Genomic DNA, 15,287 nt, shown 5'->3' with positions numbered 1-15,287 from the left:
ACAGTGCTGGAATCAAACAAAACTCTTGATTTGCGCTGATGAACTGTGATTGGCTAATGGGCATGTCAATTCAACGCGGGGGCGGGGCGGAGCCTGGAATTCCTTGACGTCTATTGGTTCATTGTACCTGTCCATCAAAACGCGCTGATGCGATTGGGCCAAATCACCTTTAAAACGGGTTTCTCATCAACACGCTCCAATCGCACTCTATGAATCATCCCATTGGTTCTTTGTGACGTCAATCACGCCCTTTCCTCTTTTCTCATTGGCTGCACTGTTTCAAATGGGCGGAGACTTTCCCCTGAGAAGTGCGTTTCCTTCTCTGTCATATGCGAAGCTAGCTGTTAGTCTGTCGCTATCTGCAGCAGCACCACAACACAACGCCTCTGTGATTATTACTTATTATTATTAATATACTATGAGTACGGACCTAATATCTGATCTGGACACGCGCTTCTTCGCTGATAACCTCCTGACAAGCGAAGACTGGGGTGAGTTCACGCTTTAAGCCTTTAAAACGGTAAATAAACGTGTATTTTTAAACGATGCTAAGCTAACGGATGCTCATCCTGAACCAGCAGCCGTTGAAACGAAGCTGAGGCCTTTAAAACTATTAAATATCCTCCTTTTAAAATCTCCTTTATTCACATTAAAGGTTTTATATGATAAAGAAGGTGAATTATGCAGTGTGTGTGTGTGTGTGTGTGTGTGTGTGTGTGTGTGTGTGTGTGTGCGCACACTTCCTCAGTCAGAGGACCCGGATGTGTCAGATTATCTCTGTGGGTTGAAGCGTGATATCACACGCTTCTTCTTCTTTTTCTCTTTGTAAAACATGTTGTTCTCTTAATGTTAACGTGTTTCTAGTTTAAACTCTCGTCATTACACAATCAGTGTAATATGGATCATAAGAGGTGTTATTATGGGCTGCATCTTAAAGTAAATGTTGTAGTTTTAACCAATTTACTACAAGTTTTAATCTACCTGGTATGAACCATATGGTGTGTACTAGTACGCGTATGTCAATGAGATATGCAGTTAAGCATCCAACCAGAAGTACACACAGTATAATATAGCATATAAATACACTATATAAACTGTGTTAGCAGTGTAAACTGTGTGTATAAGTACGCTTTATATGAAATTATTGTAATACAGCAGCAGGTTTTTTTTTTTTTAGGCATGACAAATAAATTGAATAAACTGTTTTGGACAAAATAAGACATTTATATTTAGTTGTTTTAGTACAGTCAATAATGTTAAATCTGGTATGTTTAATCTACTTTAAAGACGTCACTTTGGTGATTTCTTCTGTTTTTATTGACGTGTTCTAAACCAAACAGTGAATTGATTATTGGAGGAAATAATTGCTCATGAAAGTTGTTCGCAACTTCACTTGTTAGAGGATCTGAAGCCAAACTCTGACATTTAACGTGTCTGTTTATTAGTTTTATTTATTTCTTGAGATGTTAAAGACGTGTTTTCTAAATCTGCCACTGATGTGGTTTGAATCTGACAGCATTGTGGGGTCTTTTCCCTTCCTGTGCATATTAATACATTTGATAATATTTACATTGTTCTCTCCTCAGATGCCTGTCTGTACCAGTGTGAGAGCATGGAGGAGGGAGAGGACGCCGACTTCAGCCGGGGGCCGAAATACGAGCCGACGGTACGAAGACAAAGAAAATATGTTTCTGGTTTATTGTTTTTAACACAAACACTCCGTCAGCTTCACATGTTCACACATTAATAATAATACTTAGTTATACTCTAAAAGAGCTCACACTTCAGATTCAGTTTTGTTGTAACAGCTGGTCTCAAAGGATCCAGACTGTTTGTTTTAATCACCACCGTCACAAAAACACATTCCAACAGCTCTGAAGTCAGTGTGAACAGTTAAAGACATCAGAATATTATAATTTTACTGTTTTATAGTCGTCTATTTTGGTTATATACATAAAAACGCATCATTCAAATGATTAAGAAATTAAAGATTGTATTTTTTTGTGAAAACAGCTCATAATTCATCTCTAATATCTATTTTATATTTATGTGAAAACATCTTCAAACAACTGGATTTTAACCAAAACTACATTTTACAGATGACATGTGAACACATCATAACGTTATAATGTACCTTCAGCCAGTACTCGTGTTCACTGAGCAGAGCCTGAAGGCATCATAATGTAACTGAAGTGAACCTCCGTTGGTTAGCCGTTAGCGGTGCTGCTAACGTTACTATTGGTTGTTTACAATGAAACATCAGAGATCAGAGACTAGAAACGCATGTTCTACTGAGTGTTGGAGGAGAACCATCGTCAGTAAAACTTTATTTCCCTCTGACGGTTAAACTGTTTAATTTATGAGCGTTTCACACGGAGGTGAATCTGTTCAGATCATTATTCTAATAGACTCTAGAAACTTTAGTCACAACAGCGACTGTGTGTTTCTTTATCCAACATATAGGAGGTCTGTGTTCTTCTTTATTTTAACAAAATGTTGAATCATTTATTAACAAAACAGCATCTTTCATTCACGTTGTGTAAATCAGTCTTTTAACCCTCAAGTCAGTTCAGATGATGTTCATTTAATGTTTGTCAGTTAGTTGAGTGACACATGCACACACATACACATACACACACGCTCACACACACACCACACACACCTACACACACGCACACCTATACACACCTACACACACGCACACCTATACACACCTACACACACGCACACCTATACACACCTATATACACACACACTGACTAATCCACCACCTTTCCCCCCCCCCTCACAGTTCGACAACGACCTCGTGCTCACCCTCGATCCTGACAACCCCACGTCGCCGTGGCAACACCTCGACGACAACCTTCTCACAGGTACGAACCGACCAACAGGAAACTAAAAATACCTGAGGTCAGCGTTTAGCTGTCACGCCGCAGACGTCCTCAGAGACGCTTCGTCCTCTAACAGCTGTTACATGTGGACACAACGTTGGTTGAGATTAAAAAGCAGCATCAGTCCTCCAATAATACTTCTTATAAAGATACATTATATATATTATATATTTATACATGTGGTTCAATGGAGTCATAAAATAATGAATTAATGTCAGCAAATCTCATGAAAAGACCCAAACCGTCAATGTGATGTCGTCTCTCTACAGTCTGACTTCCTGTCATGTGACTCTCAGCTCAAAGCTTATTGGTTCATTCTGAAGTCATCTTCAAATACACAGATGATAGTTTCATCTTTTAAAGGCGCAGTAATCCCTTTCGTGTTCTCATTCAGAGGGTTTTGGTTTCAGTTTTTCTTGCAGACATCAGTGAAGTTCTTCAGAAACAAAGTTATTTAAGTCTCTTAACTTCATGAAGGTTTATATGGTTTTATGCACTTTATGAATTGTTTTATGACACTTTTTATTGTTAATATTAATCCTTTAAAAACCTAATTTTAAAACCTCGTCTTGATGTTTCTGTCTTCCTGCTTTTGTCTCTGAAGGAGAAACTCCTGTGATCAAAAGTGAAATGACCATCACTCAACCGTTACCTGTGGAAATGTGTAAGTTCTCCAGTTCAGTTTCCACGCACGCACACACACACACGTATTTTACTGGTTTGTGTGTTTCTAGTGTTCAAGGTGAAAGCCGAGCCTCCTTCTCCTGCTTCCTCACTCGGGTCCGACTGCTCTTCTTTGGCACCAGACCCACAGGTGTGTTTCAAAATAAAATACACTATATATGTGTTTGTTTAGTTTTAATAACGTATGAAGGTGAGTGTGATTCATGCACAATATGAAAAGCATTCAAGATATTTGCAGCTGTATTTCTTTGTTCTTCCTCATGGTTTTTCACATTAAAAGCCTTCCTATAACTGGGAAGACTTTTAGTGTGAAAATACTGGATAACATGTTGAGTTTAGTTCTTACATCGATGATGGAATTAGTGCGGTGGAAATAAACATAGTATACCGAATTTATCAAGACAAAAATAAAACACGGAGGAGCTTTTAATTTGGCGTTAATTTAAGGATATCGAATAAAATAAGCCTTCAAAATAAAGTCCTGATTATTAAGCTGTTACAGCTATTTGAGAATTTGTTTTCCCAAAATGTCAAAGTAGTTATGAGTTACATATTAACATTCACACGACGACGATGATGATGATGATGATCCAGATCACGGTGAAAGGTGAAAACCCTCCGACTCCTCCGTACATGTACGGAGACGTTCTGTCTCCTCCGCTGGGCTCCATGGAGATCACCGTGGCAACGTCAGCCGTACCCACCCGACAGACGCAGACGAGGTTACCGACGATGACGCAGATCCCGGCAGTCGTCGGTGGACGACCGACGCAGACCGCCGGTGGGTTCGGATGACGACGTCGTGTTCGTGGAATGAAATCATTTCACAAAGCAGGTTAAAATGACTCTAAAGTGTCGTTTCCGTCTCCTGAAGTTCTTCCGGCTCCGGTCACGCTGAAGACCTCCATCCTGAGCACCAAGACCCCCATCCAGCCCAGACCGGTCTGTGTCACCACCATCCCCGTCACACAGACCTCCACACCGGCCAAGACCCTCATCCTGCAGGGCCTCCCCTCCATGGACCAGAGCAGACCTGGTGAAGAGACTTTGTGCTTGATGTCTGAATTCATTTCAATTGTTTAAAGACTCCGAGCACTGATGACCCGTCTCTCTACTGTCCCTCCTCCTCCTCCTCTTCCTCATCCTCATCCTTTTATCTGTAAAATTCTTCTCTCCTCCGGTCTATTCCATCCCTTATTCCTCTTTACCCTTTCTCCCTCTCCTCTTCCTCCTCTTCCTCCTCCAGTGGTCTTGTCTCAGTCGGTGTGTCTCGGTTCGTCTCCGACCATAGTAAAGATGGAGCCTGTATCTCCCAGCATTCCTCAGCACTGCTCCAGCCCCACGGCTCCGCCCACCAGCAAACCCATCGTCCCGGCGACAACGGCATTACCCGGCAACAACGACATCGACGTGAGTAGAACCTGGAAAACAACGACGACGTGCACCGTCAGACATGTTGGTTGTTTGCTTTTACAAAGCAGGAGTTATGGTCTGGATGGGCTCCTGGAGGAGTAACAGTTAGCGTCACGAGGCTCAATAGCATGAAGCATGTTTATCACTCAGAGAAGGTCTCGTATCACGGCTATAAATAGACCTTCAGCCCTGTTTGAATCAGTAGGGAACAGCTAAACACTGCAGGGGGAGTTTGTAGCGCGTGTGCTGCTGTTGGTTTCCATGCTAAGCTAGTTTAGCATAGCGTGTAGAATGTTGTTCTTCCGTGATGGGCGTGTCAGACAGCACGTTATCTCGAGCCTCGTACCCAACGGTTCAATACGTGTATCGTTGCACCCCTACTATTACTATCAGTGTAGTTTGGTCCAATCCTGTCGAGCCAGACAGCTCTGAAACAGAGCGGTTTGGTAACATCAGACCGACTCCTCTTATAGAAGCTTATATAAGAAAGAATCTGATATATCTGATGATGTCATTCACCTGTTGAACCTTTTGTTTTCTCTCCTCTTCCTGTCTTTGTATCCTCCTCATCATCATCCTCCTTCTGTCTGTAAAACTCTACTGTCCTCCGGGCTATTCCCATCCCTTATTCCTCTTTATCTTTTCTCCTCCTCTTCCTCCTCCTCCTCCCGGTGCAGATGAAGGTGATGAAGCGGCAGCAGCGGATGATAAAGAACCGGGAGTCGGCCTGCCAGTCGAGGAAGAAGAAGAAGGAGTACCTGCAGAACCTGGAGGCTCAGCTCAGAGAGGCGCAGCAGGAGAACGAACGCCTCCGCCGGGAGAACCAGGCGCTGAGGGAGAGACTGGCCGGGAAAGAGGTGAGAGAGAGAGGAGGGAGGTGAGGCAGAGGAGGGGAGAGACTGGCCCGGGAGAGAGGTGAGGGGTGAGGGAGAGGAGGTGACTCTTTATCTTCTTCATCTTCTTTGTCTCCTTCTTAAACAATCGTCTGCTCTCCAGATGTGTGAAGTCGTGACTTCATGGGCTCCATAAAAAATGATGCATAATAACGTTAAATATCGTACAAGCTTCCTCTGCTCCTCCTCTTCCTCCTCAGTTTATTTTAAGGCCTCATCAGTATCCTTCAATGTTACGTGCATCTCTATCTCAGCTGTCATTGATGAAGCTGAGCAGGTTGATGTTAAAAACAAAGAAAAAGGTAGAAAACAACATGAGAAATATCTTATTAATGAGCATATACAAACACATGTGAGCGCCGTGACCCTAGACAATCAGGTGAACCACAACATATAACGTGACAGTAAACATACTAACTTCCATGAACATTTCCAAAGATTAAAGAACTATTTTCTTAGTATAAAGACGAGTCTTGGAAAAACCCGGAAAGCCGTTTCTGAGCAACCTGCAGAACTTGCAGAGCAGAAACGTTTGTTTCCTGGAGAAGAGAAAACAATCCTCACTGAACACGCACACACCTGAACACTCGAGCTCATTCTGCAGCAGCACTGAACTCTGGTCAGCACTGAACTCACAGAAAGTGACTATTGTGTCCTTTTGAAGTCGTCACGACTCATCATCCTTAATCAGGTCTAACTTCCTCTAGTTCATCTCACTTCTATAGTCACAGACCTCAACACTCAATGTTTTACTGTTTAGTCAGTGATTCAGATACGACGCAGTTAACCGTCAGATTAATCATGAAGATCTATTTTTTACTATGTTAAAGGCAACCCTCACTGCTTCACCCTGACTTTAATGAGTTCATGTTCATCTTCATGCAGCAGGGTGATCAGGTTTCAGGTGGTTTTATTGTTGGCCCATCATTCCAACGGTTAATCGGTGTCCTAGAAGTTAAATCAGGAGGACGTCTCACTACTCGGTGTTCTAGTGTGTGGAAAGAAGAAAACACTCCTGCTGACTCAGCAGGTTTACAGTTCAGCTGAACCTCGGTTAACAACAAACAGGTTGAACACGAGGAAATACGTCTTCAGAGAGACGAAGATCGAGTCTGAACTTCACAACCCTAAAACACCTTAAACAGAGAAACCTGTAAAACCTGAAACTAATATGCAAATGATGAATATTTCTTCATTCTTCTTGAGTTGAATGCAGACGCAAGAACAGTGTAGTTGTGAAGTAAAGAGTTCTAACTTTCTTTCTCCCTGCATAATGTCCAGGTTCATTGTTTGTTTATTCGTTATGAGCTTCTCTTCTGTGTCTCAGGGCAGCGACTCAGCAAGCAACAAGAGGGCCGTGTGTGTCATGGCCGTCCTGCTGTTCATGACCTTCAGCTTCGGACCCGTCAGGTAACCCAACACTTTGACCAAAATCCTAAACCTGCTGACTCGCTGACGGACTCACTTAGTCTGTGAGGCTTTAGTTCTGTCAACTCGAGTGTTTGAGTGTCTCTCTGACATTTTGATCCTTCCTGAACCCTTTCCTTAAGTCAGCATTAGATGCAGACTTTGCCTGAGGGAATTACCCACAATTCATTGCAATGTGACGTTAAACACGCGGTAACCAGAGGACGCATGGAGACGTAAACAAAGAGGACGACTCACGTGTGTTCAGCCCGTCATATTAAAGTTACTCAGAAACATTAAGGGTTAAAGATGGAACAAAAGACACATGAAATCAAAGATTATTTATTTATTTATTCATCAAATGTTAGATTTAGTTATTGAAGCTGATAAATAGATTATATGAAATATGTTTCATCACGTTTAACTTTGTTGTGCTCTTTTTAAATAAGGAGAACTTACTTTCCTCAGTGAACGGATACGAACCGTAAAGTGACTGAAAACATTCTGAGTTAATGAACTAAAACGTTCATAAATATCCAGAATCCTGGAGCGTGTTTAAATCAGAAAAAGGTTCTTAATAAACAATAAGTTGTGTCTGAGCTGACTTCTTCTGTCCCGCAGCATCTCTGACAGGAAGCTCTCGGGCCTCCAGGACGGCGTGGTGACGTACACGGGACGCCGGCTGCTGGAGATCGAACAGCAACAACAACAAAAACAACAACAGCCTCCGAGCAGAGTGGAGGACAGAACGGAGACGGAGGAGGACGCAGGAGACGAGGCTGCAGAGTCTTATCAGTTCAGGTGAGGAGAGTCCGACAGAGTAACGGTGGAGTTTCACTGAGTGATTCATTTCACATCATAGTTATATTACCTTCTTTAGACGTGTTTATATCTCCACCGTTGGTTCACTCACAGTGTTCACACCTTCAGCTGACGCTCAAACTAATCACCATGTTTTCATTAGAGAACCAGATTTCATCATTTATTAAAACAAATAATTCATTAACTGAGTAAAAAGTGCAAAAAGTTAGGAATGTAATAATACGGGAGGAAATAAGGAAGGAGTGATTAAAAGAAGGAAAGACGAGGAAAGGAAAGACAGATATTGAAGAAAGGAAAGATGGGAAAGGAGGGAGTGAGGAAAGGAAAGATGGGAGGAGAGGAAAAAGAGAAATATGTGAGGAAACAAACTGCTGTGAGCTCACACGTCAGTAGATGATCTTTTGTCTTTCTTTTCTTCCTATCCCCCCCTTCCATCTTTCCTTATTTCCTTTCCTCCTCAGGAACCTGAGCGACGTGTTCGGTGACATGAAGGATCTGGTTCTTCAGGACATCGATCGTTACTTCAGCTCTTCAGACTGCAGACAGTTCAACCGCTCAGAGTCTCTCAGGTCAGTCACACATCTTTAATACATATTAATATATATTAACGCATGTATTAATATATGTTTATATTAGTACTTGGCAACGATTACAATTTTTAATCGCATGTATTTTTTGCGATTAATTGAGATTAATCTCATTGTTATGGCAAAGTTCAATAATGAATTCAAAAGTAGTGTATTGTGCACTTTTATTTTGAAAGTACTGCTATATGAACTAAAGGTCAATAACATTTGGTTTGTAAACACTTAAAACGCATCAGGTGTTTTTTAATAGCAGTGTTCTCTTCACACAGCAGCAGTTCTATCTCTTCACTATCTGTGCTCAGTGTGTGACTGTATATGAAACGTTCCACTGCTGTGCAACAGGAATAACATGTTTCAGCACGTTTCATCTACATGTCTTCATGACAGTCAGAGCATGTGAATGCAGCTCTACTGTTCATCAACATAATGCTGTAACTCAGAGGTGATGATGGTTACCCAGCAATCAAAGAATAAAGACACTTTACCCACAATTTAGGTGTATTTTCCCTTTAACTCACGAGATGCAGGTAGCATGTTTTATACTTAATGTGAATATAATTCATACTTTGTTGGCATCTTATTCTGAAAACCGGATGTTCGTCTGAAGAAACCGGATGTTGTCTCACGTTAATCTTTCCGCTAACTTTCAAAATCCTTCGCTCGCTCCCGATCTGTGCCATTTAAATGCGTTTACCGTGAATGTCAGCATAAAGGTGCACTAACGTGTAAGTGTCTGCTGAGTTGACCACGGAGATCTGAGTGTCTGCTGACTTTACCGCAGCGATGTCCAGTAGTCTCCATTCCTCCACCGCTGCCAGTGAGCAACGGACTTTCAAAATAAAAATAAAAATTAAAAAATGTGTTAACGCGCTATAAAATAATTTTCGGCGTTAATTAATTAATGCGTTAACGCGATAATAACGCGTTAACTTGCCCAGTACTAATAAATATATATTAACACATGTATTAATATATATTTATATGAGTGTTTGTCCTCCTCTGGTCCTTCTTCATCTCCTCCTCATCCTCCTGCTTCTCTTCATATAACAAACACATTTCTGATTTATCAGACTGAATGTAAACAAATTAATTAGGTTTTTCTTCATCCCTTTATCCCCTCTTCCTTCCCATCCTTCTTTCAATCCTTTATCCCTTCTTTCCTTTCTCCCTTCATTCTTTCGATTCTTCCTTCTTTAAATCCATGTCTTTCATCTCTTCATTCCTTTCTCTCTCCCTTCTTTCCTTCTCCCTTCCTTATTCCCTCCCTTCTTTCTTTCCTTTGTCCAGTCTTCCTTCCCTTCCTTCTTTCAATCCTTCATTCTTTCTTACCTTTCTCCCCTCCTTCTTATATCCTTCCCTCTTTCCTTTCTCTCATCTCCCCTTTTCCATTCTTTCCTTCCTTCTTTACTTCCTTCTTTCCTTTCTACCCTCTGTCTGTTTCTTGGTTTTTAGATGTTGTGTAAACTTTGTCACACTGGATACAGGAAGTCGCATCACATTTTCCTCTCAGTTTAAAGTCTCTTTTCTTTTCTCCTCTTGTTTGACAGACTAGCAGACGAGTTGAGAGGTTGGGTTCAACGACACCAGATCGACAGGAAGAAGTCTGGAGGAAAACCCAAAGTCGCCAAGAAAGCCAAGATCGCCCAGGTTCAGTAGAAACCCTCCTCTTCTTCTGCTTCTGCCTCTTCTTCTTCATCTTGTTCTTCTTAAGGCTACTTCTTCTTCTTCTTCTTGTTAATGCTTCTTCATCTTCTTCTTCTTCTTCTTCTTCTTTATATTGATTGTTCTTCCATCTCGTTGTGTTCGTTGCAGAAAGCTCAGCTGAGGAAGACGAACTTCTCCAGATATCTCCCGATCCAGGCTCACCGCTCCATAGAAAGGTTCAGTTCCTCACAAACGTTTATGAGACGAGATGTTTCTCTAGTTTCTCCTGTGAGGAGTTCATTCAGGCTGTTTAAATGCAAAGCTTTATGAAACTGAGAATATATTCATACACTTTACATACTGACAGTACACCAGTGAGTTTCTGTCAGCTGGGTGAAGACAAGAAAACTGGTTTTATTATAAAATATAAATGAGCTAATAACTGATATTTAATTGTTTTATTAATGATGAGAACAAGAACTACAGCTGATAGTAACATAAAAATATCCCTCAACATTTTCACGTCTGAATATTTTACCAACATGACTAATATTTCAGTCGACGAAACGATTTCTTTGAGTCTTTTATTTTGTAGTAAGACTCAATAACGACCCTGAACTTCCTATTCCTGTCTGCAGTCAGCTGCAGGTGCTTCCTGGTCCTGAGGTCACTTACAGCGACTTCCTGGACGCCATCGACCGCAGAGAGGACACGTTCTACGTCGTCTCCTTCAGACGGGTACGACGCAAGATAAAACACTGAAGGGATTCACTGTAATGTGATACCTTTACAACATTAAATATGCAGACATTCACAGTTCATCTGTTGGTTTTCTTTAGATTCATCTTAATAAAGGTGGTTTTGTTTGAAAATGACGGCTCCGCCCTGTAGTCTAATGAGTAACTAAACTCCTAAACCACTTTCTACCAGCTGAACACTCATGTTTATGTGTTTGTAGTCATGTTGATGGATTCAAAGCTGGTCCGTGTCTCTCTACAGGATCACCTGTTGCTGCCGGCCATCAGCCACAACAAAACCAGCCGACCTAAGATGTCTCTGGTGATGCCGGCCATGTCTGTGAACGGTGAGTCTTAACAGCAACCTGTTGTAATGAGTCATGAGAGAAGACTCCTGGATAGATGAAACATGGTGGTCAGAACTTAAATAAATAGGAAAATTACATTAAAAATAACCTCATAAATTGTCTTGTCTTTCTCCCTCTCTTTCTCCTCACCCCTTCTTTCCTTCACTTTTACCCCCCCCCCCCCAGAGAGCCTCTATAACTCCTCTCATGGCTACGAGATGATGATGCAGGTCGACTGTGAGGTCATGGACACCCGCATCGTCCCCATCAAGTCCTCCGCCGTCCCGCCGTCTCTCCGCGACCCGCCTCCGCCTCCCCCCTCCTCCCCCCACCACCACCACGGGAACCACACCTCGCTGCGAGGGCGCCACCACCACCACCACTCATCTCAGAGGCAACCTTTACCCGCCCGCCGACGGACAGACGAATATCTAATCAGCCAATCAGAAGGGGTCTGAGGGAAGGTTAAAGGTTTCACGTTGAGTCTTTAAAAAGCATCTTCTTCATCATCGACAGGTAACACTCGCACATCTCTGATCTCTGGAAGAGATTCCTGCAGTTTTTCTGGAAACCGGAAAAGTCGAGAGAATCGTCCACAAAACGCCCGCAGGACGATTTAAATCACTAATTCAAAATGGCCGATAGAAACTCGACTCTCTGTGGAAGATAATATTCTTATATATATATATATATATATATATATATATATATATATATTAAAAAAAAGAATATATTTGTAGACGTCGGGTGCAGACCCGGCAGCACAACGCACTTAGAAAATAATCCTGCGTTTTAATATTTAATTGTGAAAGTGTACAGTTTGAATGACGCGTGGAGGACAGGAAGTGGCTGTGATTGGTCCAGCAGACAGGTGGCCCTGAAGAGCTGCACAGTCACACCTTTAGAAACCTAAACACTCACCTGTTGATCAGCAATAAACCCGTTTGTATTAAAGTCGTCACTGTGCAGCTCCAGCAGGACGGACGTGAGGTCACTTCCTGTTTTCCTCGACACTACTGATGGTTTCTGAGGAGTTAACGTTTGTATATTTTTGTCGTCGTGACTCTCGCTTTTGTCGGTTTTTGCTGCGTGAAGCCGGATCTTAATGCTGGAAGAACATGTATGTGGAGGACGAGAGAGAGTTCCAATATTCATCTTTATTATTGATTAATGTGACGGTTTGTAAACTCAACATGGAGGCAACGCTTCTATCCATAGATCAGCGGTTAGCTGCTGTTGGTCCGACAGCTGAAACGTGTTGAGCTGCTGTTTGTAGCTTCAGCTCACACTATCATTTTATTATTTCTATTTGTATCATGCTAAAGGTGAAAGAAAGCGCTCGATTGATTTATCAGTTCATTGTTTGTCATTTTTCGACCCTAAATGGTCCAAAACAATTACACAAATGGCGAGACTTTGCTGCTTTTGCTGTTCGTTTATCATCCGAAATGTAATATATTTGGATATTGAAAAGAAAACTAATAATAATATGCAGATTAATTTAAAAAAATGTAATAGTTTTGTGAGCTGCTCTTTCAACGTCCTGAGATCATTAAAAAAATACGTTATAGGAGGAAAAAACATGTCAATGGCAAAATAATTATAAGTTAAAGTTCTCTATTCATTCGCTCCTTCATTCTGTTATGAAACACTTATTAGATTCTGTGTAACGTGCACCTTCCACTGATATAATCATCTCTGATTCATTAACAATAAACGTCCATAAATCTGCTTAGAAACCATAAAGGGATTCGTCCCGTTAGAGGTTTTCTTCAGTGATCCAGTGACGGTAGTTCATACATCCACAGGTACACTGATTACACATAACAGATGATTCTGCATCATTTATATGGTCCCAAAAAGCCAAAATATAACCAACAACCGTTAACATCCCAAAAGGAGAAGCTTACTGAATATAGATGTTAAAACATAAATAATCTGAGGTTATAATCCAGACGAAACCTTCAGAAGTTCACTAAGATCCGGCTTCATGTGGCGTCCGTCAGATTCTAGTTTGTTTTATATAAATCATGTTTTTGTTGAACAGGTTATTTAATAGTTGTAAATATCAGTGTTTCCTTCTGTAGATATTTCTCTTTGTCTTTGTCACCTTTTTATATTTTTTTATTTCTTTGTCTTTTGATCTTTTGACAACAAAAAGAATAAACAAACTAAAAAAAGAGTAAAAGTTTATGTAATAAAGCGACTCGGAGGGTAAAAACAGACGGCTGGTGTTTTATATTTAGTTCAGTTCATCGGATGTTCTGTCCTGATAAAATATGTTTATGGAAATATAAACTGTTTTTATACAGAATTAACTTTCATTAAGTTTCAGCTTTTAGTTTAAATGTCTAAAATAAACCATCTCAGAGAAGATCATGAAAACAAGACAATCTTCTTCTTTTTACTTGTAAAATAACGTTTGACTTCCTGTTTTAGAAATGTTTCTAATTTTATTTTTTTCAAAACAAAAGCCTGTTTTCTAATCTTGTTTTTTTTTGCCTCTCGCGTATCGAATCTAACAACTTAAACAGAGTCACTCCAACAGTTTTACACATCAAGACCAGTTTCCTCGGCATCATGGGAAATGTAGGATCTTGTGTGGCTCAGAATATCTCTGCAGCACATTCTACTCTTTTTATTTCTATGCGTATCTTTAGGTTTTTACACTTGATGGCGGAGAAACACTGAATTGTTGGACTGGCCCTTTAAGAGAAAACCATAAAACACTAAGTTTGACAATCAAAGAAATAAAAACTTTTACTTTTAGAAAAAGAACTTCCTGAATATTTTGTATTTGATAATAAAATGTGTAAAAATCAAGATTCAGTAAAATAAAAGTTAATTGTTATTTTTAATCTTAAATCTTAACAGTTTTTACATCAACAAATAATCACAGAACTCGTGATTTGTAGTTTTGACTCTTAATTATACAGACGAGATGTAACACGTTGATCATCAGTGAGACTTTGTTACCTTTGACCTGAGCCACGCTAGCTGTTTCCCTCCGTTTCCAGTCTTTATGCTAAGCTAAGCAGCACTGTTCCTACTGACTTTAAACTCTTTATTTCTGGCTCTGGTTTCTATTTTCATGTTTTATTTGTGGAGCTCTTCGTCGTCGTCGTCCCGCTGAACTGCAAATCTGGAAAAGAATATATAAAAATGCTTTTTTATTTTTGTCATTTTTTATACTGATTGATTGAATTTGTTACTTTTTCTGTAAAGAAATAAAGATTAAAAAAAAAGTGGACATGAAGTTAAATGTTGAAGAGAGCGACTGAGAGACAGATGAAAACATCTGTTTCCTGATTTAAATAAATGTTTTGGGCAATAATTCTCCTCTGGTTGGTGGTTTTTAACTGTCTACTTCCTGTTTAAAACATTGGTTATTATTATACATTTACTGTCAGTTATTTTCCTCAATAAATCTAATTTGTTTGGGTCATAAAATGTCCAAAATATTTAGAAAAGTTAATTAATATTGTCGCGGGGCACTGGAGCCGATCCCAGCTGACATTGGGCGAAGGCAGGGTACACCCTGAACAGGATAAGCGGTTTGGATAATGAATGAATGAATGAATTAATATTGTTTAGAAGACAAAGCAGAAAACCTGCAAAGATTCACTTTTTTATTAAATAAAATAACTTGAACGCAGACAGAATATCAAAACTGCATTTTGTGTTTACTTGTGTTATCTTTGTCTAATATTTAAATTTGTTTGATGATCTGAAACATTTAAGTGTGACAAACATGCAAAAAAAATAAGAAATCAGGAAGGGGGCAAACACACACACACAGTTGTGTGAAAAAGTGTGTGTGTGTGTGTGTGTGTGTGTGTGTGTGTGTGTGTGTGTGTGTGTG

The 15,287-nt window shown here is 40.4% G+C and overlaps 1 protein-coding gene across 1 annotated transcript; it reads left to right on the top strand.

Moving 5' to 3' along the window:
- The first annotated feature begins 345 nt into the window (after positions 1 to 345).
- atf6b (activating transcription factor 6 beta) lies at positions 346 to 12,101 on the top strand. The gene is given in 18 exon segments (XM_031878869.1): positions 346 to 491; positions 1,587 to 1,666; positions 2,792 to 2,873; positions 3,496 to 3,555; positions 3,626 to 3,705; positions 4,170 to 4,356; positions 4,450 to 4,611; positions 4,822 to 4,985; positions 5,666 to 5,845; positions 7,209 to 7,291; positions 7,910 to 8,089; positions 8,572 to 8,679; positions 10,245 to 10,344; positions 10,510 to 10,577; positions 10,980 to 11,079; positions 11,341 to 11,425; positions 11,612 to 11,739; positions 11,741 to 12,101. Coding segments are annotated over 18 exon segments (2,040 nt in total). The 5' UTR covers positions 346 to 418; the 3' UTR covers positions 11,861 to 12,101.
- Positions 12,102 to 15,287: the final 3,186 nt, after the last annotated feature.

This window comes from Anarrhichthys ocellatus, unplaced genomic scaffold (genome assembly GCF_004355925.1).
Source record: "Anarrhichthys ocellatus isolate YVR2014 unplaced genomic scaffold, GSC_Weel_1.0 scaffold207, whole genome shotgun sequence".
NCBI classification, from domain to species: domain Eukaryota; kingdom Metazoa; phylum Chordata; class Actinopteri; order Perciformes; family Anarhichadidae; genus Anarrhichthys; species Anarrhichthys ocellatus.
The sequence above is the reverse complement of the archived record's forward strand: the minus strand, read 5'-3'. Positions and strand labels throughout refer to the sequence as shown.